At 40.2% G+C, this 23,087-nt stretch overlaps 1 protein-coding gene across 1 annotated transcript in view; it reads left to right on the forward strand.

Annotated features, from left to right (window-relative positions):
• The first annotated feature begins 4,364 nt into the window (after positions 1-4,364).
• PDGFC (platelet derived growth factor C) overlaps positions 4,365-23,087 on the forward strand; it is a 135,249-nt gene continuing 116,526 nt past the window's right edge. The window contains exon 1 of the mRNA XM_056326538.1: positions 4,365-5,013. Coding sequence (XP_056182513.1) covers positions 4,896-5,013 — 118 coding nt within the window. The 5' untranslated portion in view covers positions 4,365-4,895. The remainder of the gene's footprint in view (positions 5,014-23,087) is intronic.

Genomic DNA, 23,087 nt, shown 5'->3' on the forward strand with positions numbered 1-23,087 from the left:
ATCCTGAAAATACAGTAAATGCTTAGCTCTGAGTCTTGTGAGACATGAATTTGATAGAAGTAATTGCATTTGTGGAGCTACACATCTCCAGAAGCATCTTGCTTTGGTTGTACATCCTGCCTAAAAATGGGTTTATATCTCAGCCTTTTCCTATTTTTCCCTAAAATACTGTATTCCTCACTCTATTCCTCCTCGGGAGAGAAATGCTTATCTCCTTGCATACCTTGGGGGGTGGGGGGGGAAGTCTTTCTGAAGAGAGCATATAGAAAAAAGGAAATAAAGAGTATGCTTCCTTGTAGAACTTGCTTGAGATATCTAAAGCCCCCTAAAGTCAGCCAAGATCTCTTGGTATCAGTTCAACTCATAAAGGGCAGTCTGTGAACACTTATGCATCCTGCCAATTCCAGCCCACTTCCAGAAGTAACCGTGGGGAATCATTGTTGTGAAGTGATGAAGGGACAAGTTGGGGGAGTGCATGTAAACTGCTCACCTCTGTCGGTGCTGCGATGATGTTATTTTGATTTTAGTCTGGGGAATTATTTTGTTGTTGTAAGTGAAGTTTATGAAGATTGTGTGATGAATGTGTATTTTAATGGTAACTCTTTAAGTTAATAAAAATCACAGTGAAAGCCTTTTCATTTCACGGATATTTATAGTTCAGGAGTACAAAGGCTATACACCATCACAGTAAGTCTCTGGTGTCCTAACAGGCCAAATTTCCATTGCCTTCTCTGGTGGCTAGGTCTCAGTAACAATAAATTCCTGTGGGATAATCCAGATAATTCAAATTTTATTCAAGTACAAGAAAAACTGCTTCAAAAAGTTCTAAATGAGGATGATGAAAAAACCAGTCATAAAACAATGTGAAAACTTGTCAAATCAGCATGGCTATTCTACAGAGCAAAGCCTGCGTCTCAAACTATTTCAAGATGGCAATTAATGGAGAAATGTCTGTTGCAATATTTCAAATAAAAAAATAACTGATGCACAATTTTATAAACTATATTACAAAACCTTTTGGGAAGAAAAGTCTTTGATACACCATCAAAAAGACTACATAGTGTAAACTAAGTAGTTGTGAGATGAGATATGGCATGGTGACTAATACAAGAGACAAAAGACTGAAGTGCAGTTCTCAGCAGGGAGAAAACTAGGAATACAAAGCTTTGTGTAGTTCAAAATATTTATTACAAACATAGAGAAAAATGTGAACATTGTGGTAGCAAAATACAGATGAGTCTTAACAATATACAGATAAATCTGTACTGGATGTTGGAGTCACCAGAACTCTGAGACGTATTGGGATTGCAGTCCCAAGTGAAATTCAGTATTGGCAATGCAGTGTGCACTGGCAGGATTAATCTGAACTACACATACATTAGTTTTTTATAATTATCTAACCATTCAGAATATTTCTTTAGTGTCAATACTTCTGTGGATGATTGCATGAGCAAATCCAATAAAAAGATAAAAGCATGCATAAGAAATAAAACATTCTATCTCATTCTGTCTTCACTACATATGTTAAGATTAGGCCTTCACTTAGAATGTCATGTTCTGTTTGTCCCACCTCAAATAATACGTAACAAAAACAGATGGGACTCTGAAAAGCTTTGAGATATAGAGGTATTCACATGAAGAATGTGGTAAAAATGCCTAGCAGGGAAGGGATGTGATAAGGCTATAACAGAGAAAATGAACAAGGTAGAGAAATTAAAGCATTTATATTTACCTATTTTCATAATTCAAATACATATATCTACCTGATGAAACTGAATAGCAACAACATTAAAAAGAAACATAGATAGCTGGTAAGAAATACTCAGCATGAATTTCAGAGAAGACTGGACATTTATAAGGATAGGGATTACCACACATGATATTTTGTATGGGATTAACAACAAAAGCATTTTTGAAAAGAAGTAGAACCTTAATGATCACACAATATATGTATTATGATATATATGATACACAAATATGTATCTTGAATTACAGGAGCTTCCTCCCCAGGCAGTGTTATTCCATACTCATCCACTATGTGGGTTCTGGCATTTTCCTTTGAAAAGTCAGAGCCAGGATCAGAGAATCAGGATCTTTTAGGCTGGAAAAGACCCTCAAGATCATCAAGTCCAACCATTAACCTAGCATTGCCAAACCCACTACTAAACCATGTCCCTAAGTGCTGCATCTACATGTCTTTCAAATACTTCCAGGGATGGTGACTCAACCAATTCCCTGGACAGCCTGTTCCAATGCTTGATGACCCTTTTGGTGAGTAATTTTTTCCTAATATCCAATCTAAACCTCCCCTGGCACAACTTGAGGCCACTTCCTCTTGTCTTATTGCTTGTTACTTAGGAGAAGAGACCAACAGCCACCTCGCTTACAACCTCCTTTCAGGTAGTTGCAGAGAGCAGTAAGGTCTCCTCTTGAGTCTCCTTTTCTCCAGGCTAAACAACCACAGCTCACTCAGCCGCTCCTCGTAAGGCTTGTGGTCTAGACCCTTCAACAACTTTGCTGCTTTTCTTTGCTCAAGCACCTCCAGATGTAACACTGGTGTGACAGAGCCTAGATTTTCAAAGCTATGGGAGGTGTCGGATGCTTTACCTTTCATGTACACGCTGGGAGTCATTAGGTCCATGTGTTCCAGAGGGAACTTGTCCTCAGTTCCCCAAAATACAAAGAATCCCACAAAATCTTCAGGCAATGAAGGTTAAGTTACAGTGCAATACTTCACCTATTTGATGAGAAAAACCCACAGCTTGTAACAATCAGGGTAGAAGACCTGGAAAGCAGTACATGTTATATTCATTTCCATTTAAAACTAACAACAGTGAAACCCAGGAAACAGTAGTTAATAATGGTAACAATAAGAAAAGTAACTACATAGTCTGCTTTGTGCAGTACATTTCTTCATGCTCTGTAAGGGAAGGGTTGCTATTTATGGTATGCTCCAAGTCTGCCTTTCAGAAGACAGCTCAGCTTGGCTGGACAGCTTTCAGTTGCTACTAGAAATATGTCACTTATTAGGAACAGAGGGGATGTTTATCACTGTCCCAAGGGTTACTTTGGCTGAGGCAACAAACCGGCTCAGTTATATAACGGAAAGAGCTGGTCAAAGGATAAGAAATTTATATAATGCATACTCAAGACTGCAGCAGTGCTGACTCAGTTTCCCTTCTGTGTATCTTGCACAGGCAGGGAGCGAGGACACAGCTCTTCCCATCCATCCTCACAACCACCTCAGAGCTATGGAGGCTGAAGTCACCATTAAAAAAAACTCTCCCAAAACTTCTCAGCCAAGAGAAAAAGATGTGTCCGTCCTACAGCTTCTTTTGCCCTCATGGCATCTAGTTTGCATTCAGTCTTGTTACCCAGACCCACCGTCTAGTTCGCAGTCTTGTTACGCAGCCCCACTGTGCTGCAACGGTTCAAACCCTCTTCCAAGCTAACTAGAAATGCCAGTTCTAGCTGAGAGGCTCAAACACAGCACCGTCTTAACGGATGCTGAACACCGTCTGTCTGTTTAGTCCTCACCAGCGCTAACGGTGGGACAGTCTTTGCCATAAATTCAGTTCTGATTTCTGGTGAAACTGCAAAAAGAAACCCCAACCCTGTCTAGTTGTGGACACCACCTCACTGAGCGCTGCACAGCACTTCAGCAAGAGGCACAGCTACAGACCGCTCAGCCTGTTCCAATCTGTTTCTGTAAATGCTGGACATCGCATTTCAGCATGGCCAAAACAGCAAGTATGCCACCAGAAAAAACCCTGCATCCAGAGTCTTCTTAAATCCCCCTCCCCACGTTTTAGTTCCCAATAGCAAGGGCATGCTTCAGATGACATGTCTCACTAACCATCACCTTTCCAAGCACGAGCCCAGTTACCATAATAACACCCCAGCGAACTAACACCAGTAAGTCAGCGCAATGCCTCAGCTTGACCACCGAACCCATAAACCAGCCCCGGACTGTGGCCCCCTACCAGCCGGGGATGGAGGGAGGGAGGGTGAGCCCCCTCTGTGAGGCAGCCCGGGGTGGTGGTGGGGTGAGCCCCCTCCGTGAGGCAGCCCGGGGGCGGGGGGGTGGGTGAGCCCCCTTCGTGAGGCGCCCCCTCCGTGAGGCAGCCGGGGGCCAGGCCGGCGGTACGCGGGCTGCCTCAGCCCCCCACGGGGCCGCCCACCGCCGCCCCGGCACCTGTTGCGCCGCCATTTGGCCATGAGAGAGGGGGCAGCGGCGGGGGCCGCCCCGCTCGCCTCCTTCTTCCCCACCAGCAACTTCCCGTGGCCTAAACGGCCGCCCCAGGTGCCGCCCTCACCCTGAGGGGACGGCGGGCGGGAGCCGCGAAACGCGGCCGGAGCTGGCAGCGCGGCTGCCGAGTTGAGGGCGAGGAAGGTGTTTGTGGGAGCGCGGCCCGCCCGCCGCCCGCCCCCCGCCCGCCCCCCGCCGGGTGCCGGCTGACAGGTGCGCGCTCCTCCGCGGCAGCAGCGGCCCCGCTCGCCCCCGCCTCTGCCGGCCCCTCTGCGTGCCCCGCGCCCTCACCAGCCCGGCTCCTCCGGCCCCCGCCCGGCACGGCCCCGGATTGTTTAGTCCTTGGGAAGCTGGTCTGGGTCCAGATTTTGCTTTGATCCTTTTTTTTTTAAAAAAAAAAAAAAAAAAGGAGAGAAAAAAAGAGCCAAAGAAAAACAAAACCTGGAGACACAGACAAGGGTTCTAGGAAAAAGTTTTGGATGGGATTATGTGGAAACTACCCTGCAATTCTCTGCTGCCAGAGCAGGCTCAGTGCTGCCTTCTCCCCAGCGGCGCAGCCCGCGCCGGGCGCTGCTGAGAGACGCCCGGGCCTCGGTGCCGCGCCGCCAGCTCCTGCAGTGCCGGAGCCCCTCGCCCCGCCGGCCCAATGCTCCTCCTCGGGCTGCTCCTGCTGACATCTGCCCTGGCCGGCCGGAGGCAGGGGGCCGCCGCCGAGTCCGACCTCAGCAGCAAGTTCGCCTTCTCCGGCGCCAAGGAGCAGAACGGTAAGGGCAGCAGCTGCCGCCGCCGCCGCGCAGCCCGGGGCAGGGGCAGGGCGGGGGCGGCCGGCCGGCGCGGAGCGGAGCTCTCCCGCCGGCGGAGCTGCTGGGCCCCGCGGGGGGAGCTCCGTGGCCGGGCCGCGGTGAGCGGGGCTCGGCAGCCGGGTGCTCGCCCGCCGCCTACCAGGGGAGCGCTGTGGGTAAAAGGGCAGCGGGCGGGCGGGCAGCCCAGCGCCGGCCCGCAGCCTCCCTCTGCGGCCGGGGGTGCGAAACGTCCCACCACCCCACCCCCCCCCAAAAAAAAAGAAAAAGAAGAAGAAAAAAAAAGCAACGACCCTCTCACCTTTGTACCCTAAATGCTTTTCTGTCGGGGGTGGGGGGGCTGTGGGTTTTTCTGTCTGTGCGTGAATGAGAGGTGTTTTGTATGGGCTGGAAACGAGGTAATCCTGCATAGGAAATGAGAATTACATTCAACTTTCATGTGTACCTGAAATGTTTAGAAAACTCTCAAATGCGAGTTCCCTTGGGCTGGGGCTGCGCAGAGCTGGAGAAAGGCTCCTTTCATACAGCGAGGGCAGCTCCGGGGTGTGTAATTTGCTTAGCCTCTGAACTCCATATGATTTACATTATTCAGATTTTTAAGCGCCTTTCCTCTTGATCTGCTATTATGAAGTCATTTTAAAGAATATTTTACAAACTGAAACATTATATACTGCATGAAACCACACTTAGCATAGAATATCTAAAATTAAGGCTGTTAACATACATTGATGGAAACGCTGGTGCTTAACATATGGGGGGGGGGGTGTCTGTGTGTTGAAAAACTTTGTGCTTCACATGTCAGCTAGAACAAGCTTTCTCCCTGGGCACAAACCAACACAAAAGGCCAAGCTGGGAGCCCTCAAAGCTCTCTGAACTGTAATCAAATAAAGCAGAAATTCAGATTTGAGGCTAATTCAATTCTCTCAACTTTGAACTTGGGACTCCCCAGGTAAAATTATTCTACCTCATGTCTTCTAACAGAAAGCAAAGTTTCAGAGACCTTTCTTTGCAAGTGCTCTGTGAATGGGTAGAATATGCAGTGCACTAGTGAATTTAGCAGGGGAAGATTAATACTGCTGTGGCCTGCTAATGTGATGATATATGGCACCTGCGGACTGCCAGAGCTGCTGATCAAAGAGCAGCATGGGGATCAATCTCTAATCAGAGCAACTGTGAAGGGCCAGAGGAAAGCGATCAAAAGACTCAGAGTCCCGGCTATTCTGACAGGAAACCAATCAGACTTTGTGCACAGTACAGGAAATTATTTGCTCTGTGTGAGAAAAGAAATCACTCACTTTCTACCCCTTCCCAGCTTACCCGGTGTTTAGAGGCTTTAGGGCACCAGTTTGTGACAAAGTGGACTTGGCACTAATATACAAAGTCTCGTGCTCTTATGCTGCCTTCTATTAAATTTGTGTGGTGTGCAGATGAAGCATATCGACACAGAGAGAATTATCATTGCTTTGCTTTGTCAGGACTAGAAAGTAACCTGCTATGCTGTCAGTTTGCCCTAAGACGTTTGTTACAGGATAATGCAGCTGGGCCCTGAAAGGCCTCCAGGGTCCAACAAGGGGAACACAGGAGTGTAAAAGGTAGATCATGCAGCATGGAAGCAAAACTGATGTAAATAGGTGTAAGTATATGTGACAACACAAGCTAGATTCTGTTCACATGTATCAGAAAAGCAGCTGCCTTAGGTCAGGCTTCAACTGGTTTGCAATGCAATTTGGCATGCTCCAAGATACAGTCACTACATCTTAGAACAAAAGCAAAGCCAGGAGTAGGTTGTTTTGGTTTTTTTTATAAATGTGCCCTCAAACTGTATTTTGTGGTAGTTTACACTTAGCAGACCAGGTTCTTCTTGTAGCTTACTTGAAGTTTGCTTTCTGGTTGTTCAATTGCAAAACCTATTTTAAAAATTAGCACAAGTTTAGGTACAGCTAAGTACCAACCCCTGACTTTCCTTAACTGATTTTAATTATTTGGGGGATCAGTAACACTGGTCAAACCAGTTCTTACTTGATTTAATTAGAGTGATTTTTACACTCTGCTGCAATCTAAAGATTGTATAGCTTTTAGCTAGAGGCAGGTTAAAACTCCCTGGAGTATGCGAATGAGATATTGCTGTTCACATGCCAAATAATCTCTGGTCAGGAGAAAGGGAGATTTTTCACTCACGCAGTCTACAAATAAAAATTCTGTCCTCTACTTGTAAAACTGCTAAATGGCCAAGAAGTTTTGCAGTAGAATGGATTACAGTGTTACTCAGCTGTGCACGTGGGTGCTGTAGCTTATTGCTTCAAGGTGATACTAAAGATGTCTATGATAGTTATTAAATCAGTGGGACTACTTGTGTTACAAAGGGTAAGCATGTGCTTAAATATTTATTTTTTCATAATTGGTATTTATTTATTAGCTAAATTACTATCAACTTCAAAATTACAATTTGATTAGATTTATTTACTAAATGTAGACATAAGGCTCTTGTTTCTGCTGCATAGTGAATGTCATTTTGGGTGGCAATTTCCTAGTGTAAATATGTCATTGTAATTATAAATTAAATATTCTTAGAACACACTATTTTGCTGCTCCCTCCTAGGAATTCAGTGTGATGGTTGTTGTGGGGCCAGTGTAGCTCCATTTGAAACCACTTAAAACTACCTCCTTGTTTTTATTGGCCTTCTGTTATAGTCAGATTTTCCTTAAGAACAGGTTTTATTTGTAACTCTGCTTGACAGTAAGGGGTTTTATGTGATTTCCTTGAAAAATTCGTATTTGTCTTTAATGTTTATATTTTATTCAACTGAGTAAATATTCATCTCGAGGATCAAAGAAGTTTATGCAACAATTTTCTGGAAGCTGAAGTAGCAGTAAATGGTGCATGTGGTGATGGCTCCCATTCATCTGTATGGACTTCATTTCCCCAATTCTTTGTCATATTGAAAAACAGATTATGCTTTGAAGGTTTTTATGTACTTAGGTGGCTTTATCAGTTCTGTTATGGCTGTCTGATTTATTTATTACCATTTTTCCATATTGAAGTGAAGAGTCACAAAAAATTGATCACTCCGTTTCTTTTGAGGAATAAAACTGAATCTCTTGCCATATTGAATTTGATCACTTGGGTGGTTTGCTTATTCCTTCTTTTACTTATAGTTCTTGCTACTTTTCCATCTGCTTTTGACTAGTGTCTTTATACAGTATCTTCATCCTGTTTCTGTAGTTTCAGCAATGTCTGGGGGAGCTATTGGTGGACTGAGTAATGTGAATGACTTAATTCTAATGACTTAACTCTGGTGGTCTGACCGCACCTGCCTATGTGATATTATTGGTTTAATCTAGGTTTTATTCTCCTGCCATCTCATGTTGTAATCTGAGGCTGTTTTAGGACAATATGTGATAAATATTTCATTTAATTTTCCTAAGCTATCAGCTGTTACGATTTCTATGAGAAATATGAAGATGCCTTTACAGAAAATAATGTAAAAACTACTACTGGGTGGCATAAACGATGAAGTGTATAGCGTATGTGACATGTACATTTAAAATGTAGTAATGAATGACTTCAGAAGGCCGAGAAACTGAGGTCAGTTAGCAACTCGCCATGACTAACTAGTTATTAACTTTCCTGGGGTCAGTTTCAAGTGTGAATGAACAGCAATTAATAGAGTTGCTGAGGTAAGTCTTAGAAAACCAAAGCACTTAATTGATTTCTGTCAATCCTGCAGCAAAGGTAACGTACTGGTGATGATCTGTCTTTTGACAGTTCTTAATTTATTTTGACTTGTTGTTTTTTTCTTCCTCCACACGAATAGAAAATCTTAATAATCAGTTTCACTAACTGATCACTTCGTAATGTATTTCTTAAACCTCCTGAAACGGACAAGGTTTATGTCACTTTCAGAACAAAACCAAAATTGAATGGGAGCCCTTGAGCTGAGTTTGAGGCTCATCTATCTCAGGCCATCCTCGGGAAAAGCTGGTGGATGCAGCTGGAACTGAGCAAGTATCTGAAGTGCCAGAGGGAGCTTCTCTCATCAGCTTGGTGTGTGCATGGCCTCACAGGCTTCCTCACCACCACCTAGAGGATTCCCCAGTTTGTGTATCTTCAAAGGGAGTTTCCAGCCTATCCGGGGATGGGGACAGCATTGCAACATAGAGTTTCTGATTAAGTTCATTTAACTCTGGCTGAACACCTGAAAGAAGGTGTGGATGTCCAAGTGATGCAGTGATCGAATCCTTGCGGATAGGAATGTCAGTGCTTTTGCCTGAGTGCAGTCATTTGACTGCAAAATGATCTCTTATAAATGAACATACTTTAAAGCAGTGGGAATTGGTGCCACCTCTACTGTCTCTTCTTGAATTGATGAGTGCCAGTACAGTCTGTTGACTACTTCTTGGTAGCAGAAATTTTCTTCATTTTGAGAAGATAAGGAATTATAAAATACAGGCACGTGTCATCTAAAGGGAAACTTGATAGCGATGCAATTTTTCTCAAGTTTAATCTATTTCTGTTTAGTCAAGACTTGTTTTGAAATGTTTTAAAGCCCTTTTCCTGGAGAGTGAAGAATTACACCACATCCTCTTTTGACTTTAAGCAAAAGATCGTGGCAAATTAGAGAAGTTCTTCAACACTGCAATATTATTTTTTTTTTTTGTTTAGAAGAAAGTTTTAAAAACTGGGGGTTTTTTTGCCTTTGTAGTTGACTTCTGGTATATTGTCTGCTACTCAGCAGAGTGCTGTTTTGGACTTCGCCTTTGTCCTGCTACTTCTCTCAGTTTCTTCTATTAGGTAAAAGTAAAGGGTTTTAAAAGCACAGACTATTTGCTATGAGTCCCAAATATGTAGTCATTCCAGCCTTCCTGCATCTTTGTTAAATATCTTGAATGGAATTTAAAGAAGAAACATGTAAAATCTTATTTTTGCAGAAACTGGTTATCATTATGTTTGCAGATCATACCTTAAAGCTTGATGTCATGTTGTTTGAGGGTTTTTAGTTTGTCTTTGTCGGGTACAGAGTTTTATGGTGGAGAAGAAACACAGGACATACCTTGAGACACTGACACCTATACTACCAAAGGGCTTATGCTGAACTTTGTCTGCACATAAACATCATGTCTTTTATTTATTATAACTTTATCCAAACCCTTGAAATCTACTTATTACGTAGTCAACATGTAATAGCAAAGTACTGGTTTGCATCCTACAGCAGTGGTTGCGCATTATAGCGGAGTGGTTTTGGGGGTTTTTATTGCTGTTGGGTAGCTGCTGCTTTTGGTTTTTGCTGTCTGGCAGTTCCTGATTACTAGAAGGAGGATGCACTGTGCAAGCCCACTTCCCTTAGCTGGAAATGAGCCTTTTCAGTTTCTTTATAGATAGCTCTTCCCTTTATCAGAGAGCCATGCCTTTGCTTTTTAGTCACAACGCACATGCCATGGAAAATACACTTCCTGGTGCATAAGCATCTTAGGAATTGGCCTGTAATTAAGTGGTATTTTAACAGGAACCTGTGGCACTTGGAAAAAGTTACAAAACAGAAAATGATTAAAGCTAACACATAGAAATGCAGTTATTTTAGTAGCACTTGGGTATCTGTGTGAGTGCTTAGTTTGTTCTCAGTGTTTATTTTTTATTTATTATTATTAATTTCTGAGAAATTAATTGTATGCTAAAACTTACTCAGTCCTGTCATTCCCTTTTGGGGGAAGCTTTTGCAGCTTGTGTTTTAATGTGAAATGCTTTTTTTCAGGTAGGTGAGTGAAAATTCATAATGTGCCATCATGAAGCTAAAATATAAACTTATGTTTTCTAGAGGCTTTGTTAAATTTTAGGATGTTATTATAAGTTGGCAGCACCAGGAAAATGTATTCGTGGCTCCATTCATAGACATCTTAGCCTTTAGGTTCATCTGTCTTCTCATCTGCTCTTGACAATCTTCTGTTGAGATTTCATAAACATATCCCCAATGTTACATTGTGTTCTTTGTGTTTAAATTCACGATTCCACATGATTTTAAGCAGTTTTGCTTTATGTGAAGGTGCCCCATCTAAAAAAGCATGTGTATGTGTACAGGAGCACCTCTACACGTTTTCATATCAGAATCAGTTTCTACAGAAGCTGGTTGGCTGGGTGAGGCAAGGTAGGACTCGACCCTCATGGAGAAAGTCTTATACACAGAGAGTATAAGAACTATTAAAAAATTAATGTAATTTAAGAGAGAGAGCCAGCTAATTCCTTGGTCTCCTGCAGGATTTCTGCATTAGGCTTAGCAAGGGATGTCTGTCTTCTGGGTTTCATTAGTTTTATTCCAAATACCCCATCTTTGTTAAGCATGCCCACAATTTTGGACTTTGACATGAATCTTGCGTAGGCATGACTGTACGTTTACACTGGGTTTGTAGGCTGCTTGGCTTCTTGTCACTGTGGATTCCATTGAAATCCTGCAAGTGTTGCCACCCCTTAACCCACGTCAGTGTGCTTTTACCTTCTCTGACTAGTCCATCAAGTGAGTTGACTGCAACTCAAGTTGAAAGAACTCATCAGCTGTTTAGTTAAGTCTCTTCGAGCCGCTAGATTATTATTCCCCTGTGTGGCTGTTCTCATTCAAACTGGGCTAATTTTGGGACTATGAAGGTTAAATCTGCAGTGAAGATGTTCACAGTGGTAGTTGCTACTTTTTTTCCTTTTTTTTTCTTTCCTTTTTTTTTTTTTTTTCCTTACTGCCATTTTCATATGCAGGTGTTTGGGAGTGGGGAAAAAGAATATGAATTAACCTCCCATGTACTGCAGTCCAGCATGATACAGGCAGAAGCAGCATTTGCACATGAAATAAGAAAATGTTCAAAGGTTATTTACAATGTAGTGGCATCCTTTTATAGTAGTGGGAATGGGAGAGTTGAAGGGAGTAACCAGTAACACCTTTTTTCAGTGGCAACGTGCCTTTTTGTGAATTAATCCTCATGAATTATTCATTAATCTTGCACTTTATGGTAAATTCATTCAGGGTATCATTATAAACACAGATGTTTTAAGGAGATTCTTCTAGGGCAAAGAGCACCTCTGTTTCTCTGCTTCCTGAAGGCCCCAAACACAAATTTCTCCTTGAGTTTGTTAAAGCTGATTATTAGCTGTACTAAAATAGAATGCAGGCGTGGCTCAGTTTGATCACCGTTGTACTGACTTCATTGCATGAAGGGCAAGGTATGTACAGGTTCTGAATAAAGCCAGGGGAAGGACATGGTGGCAGCAGGGAGGTCGAGGCTTTCCTCTGGTCATGCACCTTGCCAGGACTGGCTGGAAGCAGAAATCTTTGTTTTGAATTTTTTAGTACTCTATTTTCTAGATGAACAATGGCATTAGTTGGCTAGCTATCCTTTTACATTCCTTGTGATACTACAGTTCTACTAAAGGAAAGTGAGGGAGGTCTTCCAAGCTTTCAGCAAAAGTCTGGCGTAGCTGGTGATAACTTTGAGTGCTGGATTTAAATTCCCTTATCGCCCTTTTGTGGCTTTTCTTGAAATGTTAAATCTGTCTGCCTTGGAAAAAGCAAAGAATGTCTTGGGAAAAGGAAACAAAGCTGCTTGTGTTTCCTGTACATTTAATTCTTTTTTGCATTGCTTCTGCTGTAATATTCTTATTATAAATTGGCAATAAATTTTGTGAGAAGGTGGGGGGGGGCAGGAGGTTAGGTGATGAAGTTAATTAGGGAATTGGTCCTGTAATGTGAAAAATGGCCTTCATACTAGGTTCAGGCAGTAAAAGGTAAGGGAGTGGTACCCTTTTTGTAGTTTTGATATTCTACGTCTTTAAACTGTTACTCAGTTGCATATCAGCAAAGTTGTAATTTTCTGTGAAGGAGAAGTCCAGATGTAAAATACCAGGGAGTGTCATATTTGAAGAGTGGTTCACGCTGGAAAAATGGTTTTGGAGATGCTCTTAGCACACCTTCCCTGTCAATCCACAGCTGTTAATGTCTTTATGCAACTTTTAAAGCATCATTTATTTAAAAGCATGTGAAGTGGGAAAATTACTTTGCTGGAAGACGTACTGATTTGTGAAATAATGCATAATAATCGCTTGTTTTAATTGCTGTCTTTAGCTATAGTCATTTCCACAAAATTCACTTGTCCAGTCCTATATTAAACTGTTATTTGGGGAGCTCTGTTGGATGAACCATTGCATGGTAGCAACTAGAATATCTAAGAAGTTTGATTTATTTTGGTTTTTTTTTTTTTAATTATTCCCGCCCCCCTCAGTATACTTTATTGTGTAACCAACTGACTGCCTTCACCCTTGTTCAAAACAGTCAGAGGCATGAGTCCTAGGGGCTCCACGTTCTTCCTCAGATTGACAGGAAACCAGCACTCATTTTATACAATAGTTAAACATTAAAAAAGACATATGGCACAGGAAATTCTTTTGCTGTGTGTGAAGGTATGGCATTTCCAAACTGAAAGTGTTGTTCTGACTATTTCACCGGTAGTGGTGAGTTATATGAGGCCACTTCCATCTGCAGAAAGTCTGTTTCACTTGCTTGTGGTTCTGGGGCTCGTTCAAATGCTCTAAAACAAAATAAAAGGAATGGATGTAATAACTTCTTTATGGAAAAGTCATAAAAAGCTACAGGGCCGTGTAAACAAATTGGGTCATTTACAAGATGTTTAAGTGATGGATATTCAGTCCAAATTCAAAGGTGTGGATTAGGTTTTACAGTCATCTTGACTGAATTTTGCCCTCAACAAGACTTTCTTTTTCTGCCAGGAATGCCTTTGACACTACAGATGACAAATTCTCAGAAACTGTTTTCAAACATTTCAGTGCATTCAGGCTAAAGCTGAGAAACAGGAGAACAATTTGGTAGTATAATTTGATCTTTTTTTAGGTGAACGAGGGGCTTTCTTGATCCGCATGGTTACACTGTAAAGCCGTAGTGGAACTTTGTGGTGTTCATGGGGAAAATAAACTAAAAGATTTTCCCTTCTGGATGCAAACATGCCTGAACTAATTACAAAGCAACCGTTTTGGCTCTCTGCTCTGTTCGTATAAACAGGTTTGCACAGAACAGCAGCGACTGTGATCCAAGTTAAACTGCACTAGTCACAGAAACTTATGTCTCATCTAACTGAAGCATTGAACATTGTATCTGTGGTGCATCAACTCACGAGACCCTTGTGACTCATTTAATCATTTTTTGGAGAGTACTGAGAAAGTGGAGTGGAAAAGAGGATAACATACGTTTACAGATTAAAAAATATTCTGCAGAGTTTATGTGCTTCAGTGTAAATGCAAGCTTGTGTATGGAAAATGTTCTTACGTTCGGGGAAGGGATTGGTGTTAGCTACTATGGGGTGCTTTCCTTCTCATGGGATGCAGTTGCTCAGCTCTGCTACCAATGCAACTTCAACTGCCTTTCATAATTCTCCATGCACTAAAATCTGCAGACCTTTTCAGAACAAAAAAAACTTTACTCAGTGCAAGTTTGGAGTTAGTTGTAATTAACTGTACATGGGTGAGACTACCTGTTTGTATGTAGAGCACTACGTAATGAGCTGTTGGCTTATCTTTTGGGTGCTTGGTACTGTGCCTGTGAAGACAGTAGTTGTTACTTGGGAAGCATATCTGTGTGATTGATTATACAATATTTGAACAAGTCCATCAGAAAGTGAATAAATGAATGTTATATTGTAAAAGTTTTGTTTGTAAAACAAATTGTAAAAGTGTTGATTGTAAGAAGGTTTGTATTTATAGTATTGGCAATTATGTTTAAAAAATATTTTGGAAAGTGGTCTATCTTAATATCTCAAGGCTTCAGAGTCTTACTACTTAGTGTGTCTGTTACTCAAGGAAATCCATACCTGCAAACATTTCTGTTGCTTGTGTAGCTGTAGTGGACCTGAACGTGAAGTAAAGCCTCGTAACTGAAGAGCTAACAATTAATGGCTCCAAAACAAACATGATTTCTAGGTAAGGAGATGAAACTGTTGTATGTGATCTTACCTAAATGCTACTTTTAAAAATACAGCAAAGGATTCTTGTTAGGCCTGCTTTCTTTTGTTTGTGTCATACAAGGATACCCAGCCCCTGGGAGTGCTGCATGTCTATAGTCAGACTAGAGTCTAAACCTTGAAATACTCTTAAAAGTTTCTGCTAAGCACTCATTGTATTTCTCATAGTAGTTGCTGATAACGGAATTCACAAAGTACTACCTCTAGTGCTAATGCAGCCTTGTAGTTACTCCTTCTGAAGCAGAGATTGAATTTGTGATGAACAGCATCTTTACCGTTAAGGGTCTTTGCTAGTACAATCTTCCAGCAATCTTTACCTATTTTTGTAAGATCCTTTATAAAGATTGGCATAAGATGTTGAGAACAGCCACCTTTTTGATTTCTTCATTGAGGATCTTTAATTTATACCTGCAAGAACTACTGTGTGTGTGGGGAAGTGGGTGTCCTAGGCTGAATCCAAACTGGACAGGCAGACAGTTTTTGAGTTCATTAACTTTCATCTCAAGAGAGACCGTTGAGATCATCTTACCTGATGTCTCAAGAGCGCCACACCTCAGTGAAGTGAGTATACCAGTAAGGAGTGCTCTGTTACTTAAATATCTACACATTTGCAAAATTATCTTACTGCTTGTGGGGGAAGAGATGGTTTTGTATAGTTGTCAAGTAGAAATATAAACGTTTCTAAAGCACATGCTTGCCTTATCAGAGTTTTCTAAGATTCTCGCTGATAGGCCTCACTAGTCAAGATGCATGTGAAGGTACTGTGTAGTGATACTACCTAATGAAATAGTTGTGGTATTTTTGTGTTTTGTTACTACTTTTAATTAATTACCTTACCGAAACTCAGACCTGGTTAGTTCTTTGCATTAGGGAAAGAAACTGATGATGCGCTTGTAGTATATGAAACACTTCCGTTAGTTTTACAGGATGCGTAGCTTCTCTTTGAGATTAAGTTTGAGAATCTACATTATAGTTAAGAATACTGTTTCAGGGTAGGAATAATGCCTTGCATAAAGCTGATTTCTCTTGCTCGTTATTGAAAGAAACCCAGATCTTTTTAATGGTTCTGATTAATCTGAAATAGTTTTAAATATTTCACCATAGAATAGACAATTAGTTTTCTTATGGACAATTTTAACAGCACAACTTTTATTTCTAGCAGTAGTTGCTTAATAGATGGTCTTTAATTCCTCAAATTTATATGTATGTGCACTTCTCTGTGGTTTATTCTTTCATTTATGCATGTGGCTGTTTAATGTATGTTCTAATTCTGTTTAGTTAGATATTCTTGGGATAGATTGACTTGTTCAGATTTTTTCACTTTTAGGAAATATTTGGTAAATTTTATGTTCAGTATTTGCATTTCAGATGAGAAATATGTTCTCTGTAGTTTTTTGAAAAGCAAGAATCCCTTGTTACGAGTTGGCTTGGGCAAGCATTAGTGAATATTGGAGCTAAAACTATTTTGACTGAATTAAAAGTGGGCTATAGCATCATGTTAAACAGGTCCCCAAATGTTCAGTAATGAAAAGTGTATAATTTAAATAGTAATCTTGTTACCTAGCAGTAGTTGTTCTTCATATATACATACATGATAAATAATACATTTCACTTTCATTTTCTCAGATTTTGAAAGAAAGGAGTCTTCCCTGCCCTTTACGCATCAGCTGTTCATGCGTTCATTTAATTCCAGGCAGTAGGGGCTGTTGAACATGTGGATCCTACCCAACATGCAGCTTGCATGTGGCTGATGCACTCCGCAGAGGGATAATGCCTCATCTGTGTGGCTGCAACTGGTTCACGCCAGCTGGTTTTGGAATGTGCATGTGCACCCAGATGTTGCTACTGAATGCAGAATGGAGTAGCTATTTATTTCTGAGTCCTATCACCCCAGCCCTTCTTCAGGATCTCAGAAGACAACTCTGGAATATGTTTTTGGTTTTGTTTTTTTAAAGTGAATGGTTTTATTAATGAGTCACAGCTTTTATTTTCTTTTTTTTGTGTGTGTGTGTGCATGTGTGTGTGTGTTTCAATTATTGCCTCTGCTGCATTCCCTCGGTTGGCTTAAGACTTCAGGGACAGCTACAGTATGATGATGTTAACTTTTAGTTACAAGTAGCTGTTTTTTCAGTTATATTTGCTCCTTTCCATCATCTTTTTGTAGAATATTCATTGCTTTGAAGCTTGAGGTCCATCCTAAATGACATTCTGTAAAGTAATGTTTGCGATAATAGATTGTATTTCATTAACTCCTGCCCATGCTTTAGTCAAATCCTTAATACAAAGGCAGCTGTAAACTTGCTGCTTACTATAATCCATGCTATTCTATGAACTAGTGTTTTATTGTATTTACTGTTCCCTTAAGTATGAATAATTCCTTATAAATAATGTGTTACTAGCTGGCTAGCTCTAATCCCTAAACTTCCCCACTGGCAGTACTTTGGATAGGTGTAAAAGATGCAAAGGTATATTGAAGAGTTGTTCACTAAGGTACCCAAAAGTTTTTACTGTGTATGAGGGATTCCACTGAAGTTGAGAAATGATGGGATCTACTTACTAGGAAAAAATCACATGCTGCACATTTGCAAGGTCAAGCTGTTGTCATTAATTCAAAGCTTGGAGAAACGATCATCGGGCAAGGTAAAACTTTTTTCAAACTTTTGATTGTGTCCATAAAATGTGAAATTAAGTTCAGCAATTGTATTCATGTTTGCTATGGTGCTTGTGCCTGTCTAGCTGTAAAAATAATTTATATATTTATGTGCATGTGAATTGCTTTCTTCTCTAAAAAACCATGAAATTAATAATGGCTGAAGTTTATTTATGGAAAGTAGTATTTAAAATATAAAAGCTTATCATACTTTCATAATTTGAACATTATTTTACTTTCTAGTTCTTTCATTAAGTGCTCTTCCTAAGTAAGGAATGCAAGCTGTATGTAGAACAGCAGGACTTACACCCCATTTGCAGTAAAATATTGATGGACAGATATGGAAATCTGTGCTGTTGATAAGAATTTAAAAGTACTTTGATAAGAACTATAACAAAAGAAAAGCTTCTGCCTTTATGCTAAGGGTGAAATGGTCTTTTTCACAGTCGGAGAATAGTTGAATAATGTTGGATGTATTATAACATAGAGAAGTGGTATACATTGAGAAGTAAAGACAGAAAGGTGAAAGGGAAATCAGTGTTGAAAGCCATCTGGGGGGGCGGAGGTGTTAGCAGTAAACCACACTGCTGCATGGAAACTGTCTTTCTGTATATATTTTTTTCTTTCTGTAGTAGAAGGCTGAGTAAAAGGGCTCCAACACAGTAACACTGCTTTGATAACCAAATGTGGTTAATTATTTTGTCATACTTTTGTGCATATATATGTTATTTTATAAGTCTGCTAGATGGATATCACTTGATTCTTATATTATGTAAATGTATTGAAAAGGGGGGGGGGGGTTGAAGATTTTTTGCAGTGTAACAATCAGGACTTGAAGCTTTAAACAGCAAAGACTGCAATCTAGTTTTCAGAAACACTGCAATATACCGTCATGGTTTGTCCTTCTGCAGAATGACAGAGCCCTTTTTGGAGTGCTACTCCTCAAAATGTAGGATATGTGCGGTGGTGGTGGTTGTTTGAACAGGTAGGTCTTTATCTACCATTCAGCTGAAGCTCTGGTAGGCAAGCTTCTGATGCTTCATTAGCTATGTCCTGAGGCTGGTTTGTTACAAAGTAATATTGGAAAGTCATTGCCTTTGTATTTCTGTTATTAGCCCATCATGATCAGTGTGAGTGGAGGTTTATTTTTTCAGAGAAAGACATGTATACTGTGCCGTTTTTCTCTCTCACTTCATGTTAATCAGAGTTCATATCCAGGGAGTGAACAGAGAAACCAATACTTTCAGCTGTGATAGTTTTTCATCATAAAACATTCTTCAGTGTCATGTAAGCACTTATACATCTGATGAAGTACAGATAAATGTAACAGATTCTTAGGCTTTTTTATCAGTATTGGATTCTCAACATAAGCAATCTGTTTTTCCCTGTTTTCTCCTTGTGCACCAATATCAAAGTGTCAGCCACAATCTTTTGAATTGCTTGTCTTTTGTGCAACTAGGAAGTGTGGTTTTAAGAGACGGTTTTGTATCAATAACTGTCATTACTTTAAACGACAACAAATGATAATACTTGTATAAATCAAGATCAATGTGTTTAAAAAATGAAACTTAATGGCAATGGAAAAATCATACATATCTGAAAATTCTTAATATAATTTCTTTTCTGGCACCTGCTTATATTGCTGCTAGGAACTTGATCCTTAAAGCAAGAGAAGAGAACGTAACTATCTGCACAATGGCACCTTGGTGCCAAGATAGATTCAGTGCAACCATTTTTTTATTTTTTTTTTGTTGTTCCTTGCACTTTTGGAAAGAATGATTTCATAATGCCTGAAATGTTTCTGAGGAGAAACAACATTTTGCCACCAAGACTTTTTCTTTCTTTCTCTTTCTTTCTTTCTCGCTCTCTTTCTTTCTCGCTCTCTTTCTTTCTCGCTCTCTTTCTTTCTCGCTCTCTTTCTTTCTCGCTCTCTTTCTTTCTCGCTCTCTTTCTTTCTCGCTCTCTTTCTTTCTCGCTCTCTTTCTTTCTCGCTCTCTTTCTTTCTCGCTCTCTTTCTTTCTCGCTCTCTTTCTTTCTCGCTCTCTTTCTTTCTCGCTCTCTTTCTTTCTCGCTCTCTTTCTTTCTCGCTCTCTTTCTTTCTCGCTCTCTTTCTTTCTCGCTCTCTTTCTTTCTCGCTCTCTTTCTTTCTCGCTCTCTTTCTTTCTCGCTCTCTTTCTTTCTCGCTCTCTTTCTTTCTCGCTCTCTTTCTTTCTCGCTCTCTTTCTTTCTCGCTCTCTTTCTTTCTCGCTCTCTTTCTCTTTCTTTCTCGCTCTCTTTCTCTTTCTTTCTCGCTCTCTTTCTCTTTCTTTCTTTGGGGTGAAGAGCTCTGTTTAGAGCTTGTGTTACACATCATACTGGTGAACTTTAATTTTTTTTCCTGTGTGTACTTGAAAAAGCTGGAAAATAGAAGGAACATAATGTTATGCCCTCTTTCAAGAGTTGTGTTTACAGTTAAGAGTGCCTATGTTTATAAACTGTGGGGAGGCAGTCTTCATGGAAATAAATAATTGCTATTGTGGAGTGCAGAGAAGCTCATGAGATGGTAAACCAAACTAATTACTGAAAATTCTAACAACAGTTTTGTCAAAGTGAGCATTGCATGTCCGCTGCGTTGCTATCCTGATAGGCACAGTACACTGGAGTTTCTAGATATATAGGCAGGCAGTTGGACTAACTCCCTGTATTATTTTGTAATTGAAAGTAACAGGAGTATCTCATATAAAGTTTTAAACTATGATCTATCAAAAGAAGGGCCAATTTGAGCTTGACTTCATGTGTGATTGAAACCTGTCTCCTAGTTGTGTTGTACCAAATAACTGTAAAAGTCAGTGGGAGGTTTGGCTAAAGAGGGAGTAGTGGAAAACAAGTGCATTCCTGTGGTAAGATGATGTGAGACGGAAAATGAAGTAAAAGAAATGCAAGGGGAACCATTCTGCGGCTTTTGGAAAACCAGTGGTTTTAGCTTTAACGAATTCTGCGTTTTTGAGTTTTTTTGCATGGTTTTTTTTTTGTTTGTAGGTTTTTTGTTTGTTTTTTTGGTTGTTTGTTTTTAAATAAACTGAGCCCTAAGGGAAAGGGGTGTGATCCAGGCAGTGGTTAGTGTTGATTTTTGAGTAGAAAGGTCAGCAGCTTGCACCTGCCAGAAAGATTTTGTTCAGAAATGGTTAGATGTTTATTAACGTATGGATGGGGAAAGTGGGAGGAAGAGGAACTGTATGGATGGGGAAAGTGGGAGGAAGAGGAACTGTATGGATGGGGAAAGTGGGAGGAAGAGGAGCTTCAGTAATTTCCCTGTCTCTGAACAGTCCTGGAGCCCCTGGAATCACCTTTTGGAAAATGAAAGTTATAATGGTCAAGGTGAGGCTTAAGTGCTCTGTTGTTATCTGCTTTCTGCCACAGTTAGAAAAGGGCTAGAGAGAATGATCTTGTGCACAGCTGGAATGGTCTGGGATTCAGCTCCTGAAAACTGAACAAAAACCTAAACCAAAACCCAAATCAGTCCTCCTCTTCAAGATCACTTGATCCCGTGATGTTTACAGTGTATTCTTTGGTCTCAAAGGAGCAAGCTGTTTATGTTACTGCTACTTCTTGTAGTAACTAAGACAGTAACTCTGTATGAAAGCTTGTTAAAAAGAATTACAATGATCAGATCAAAACTAGAACATCGTCTTAGGGAAAAGAAAAAAAAAAAAAAAAAAAAAAAGGCTCCCAATCAAATGTTTGCCTTGTTTGGCAAATAATTTTTTTCTGGATCTTTTTCATGAAAGATATTGATGGTTTTCACCTAGGTGATGTAAATAGGTACTTTCTCTGCAGTCTGGGAAGAGATGCTAAGATGCCATCTTCCATAAATGCTGTCTTGAAATAGAAGTGACAGAAGCAAGGCAGAAGTAATAATATTATACAAAATTTAAGGATGTCATCAAGGAAATGAGATCCAACTTGAGGAATCTATTTTCATTCTCGGACAATTATATTTGTGTGTTGCTTTTAAGATGGGTGCCCTTCTCTGAAAATTCTGGAATTTCCTTTCCTTCTAGAACTGAATTCTTCTGCATGTAATTCAGCTTTCCTGAATTTTCTTCCTTTATAAAAAGAGTACCTGGTTTGTTGGTTCTGGGTACGTTTATTTTTAACTTTTTCAAACATCTATTTACAAATGCTGGTTCAAATAAGCAATATTCCATTCAAAGAGATTGTGTTCAGAAAATAACTCTTTAAATAGCTTCAGATACTTTATCATCTTTCTCATAGTGAAAATGTATTTCTGTGTTGTTAATTTCTCAGGCTTGGTACAATTGTTTTCTTTCCGTAGCTTTCTCATAAACATATAAATTACTTAAAGACCTCACTTGTTAGGAATTTAACATCTTAATTTAACTTCAGAGAGTTACCTGATGATGATGATTACACCACCAACAATTGTTTCATAACTGTTCAAGCAGTAGCTATATATTTGGCCTTAGAAAGTGTTACCAACTTTCTTGAAATACCTGCAGAAACCTTCCAGCATCATGAAGACCCTTTTATTGATTCCTTGATGGAAAAATATTGCCAGGGACTTCACTTAATGACAGTCTATCAATGTAACATTTAGTTGTCTTTCTTAATATCATGGCATCATTCGAGTAGGAATAAACCATGAGGAATTGAAAGCACAAGGTCTAGCTATTTGTCCTGTCCTGTTGTAGTTTACTTGAAATTGGGTTTAGCCACTACTTGAGTAGGCTTCCAAAGAAATAGAAAGTCTTAGATGAAGAGGGTTTGGAGACAGTGTGGTAGTTTTCCTTTTGTATTAGTACTGAATATGACATGATGGTGCTCCTCTAATTGTTTGTGGATTTTTTTGCTGTTTGTTTTGTTCTGGGTTTTTGGTTTTTGTTTTGGTTTTTTTTTTCTTCCTCTACCCCTACTCATGCTGGAAAGTTGAGATGGTGTCCGAGGTCACCTATCACTTGCTGCAGGAATAACACCTGCTTTGACCAAATTCACATTGGAGAATTGCTCTTGGTCTCCATAAATTCCTTCCTTAACACTTAATTTTCTTGCTCTACAATACTGCCTTTGGTTTAGAGCAGCCATTAATTAGCTACTTTGTAAGCTGTTTATCCCCTGTTTGGATCTGTAAGAATGTAACTGCCATTCTGTTCCCTGGTCTTACACTACTTTGGATATATGATAGTATTGTTTGGGATCTTTACATTAAAGTTGTGACTAAATGACCATTTAGTATGTTTCATTTTTAACTCCTGGGAACTGTAGGAAGAGAAGCTGTAGCAATTGTGGCACTGGGGTTTGAAAGCACAGCTGAAATCTTTAAGAAAGAGAAGGTAAACAGAACAGATTTATGGGCAGAACAATTACAAAGCTCACTCAGACATGG

Source organism: Falco biarmicus, chromosome 1 (genome assembly GCF_023638135.1).
Source record: "Falco biarmicus isolate bFalBia1 chromosome 1, bFalBia1.pri, whole genome shotgun sequence".
Taxonomy (NCBI): Eukaryota; Metazoa; Chordata; class Aves; order Falconiformes; family Falconidae; genus Falco; species Falco biarmicus.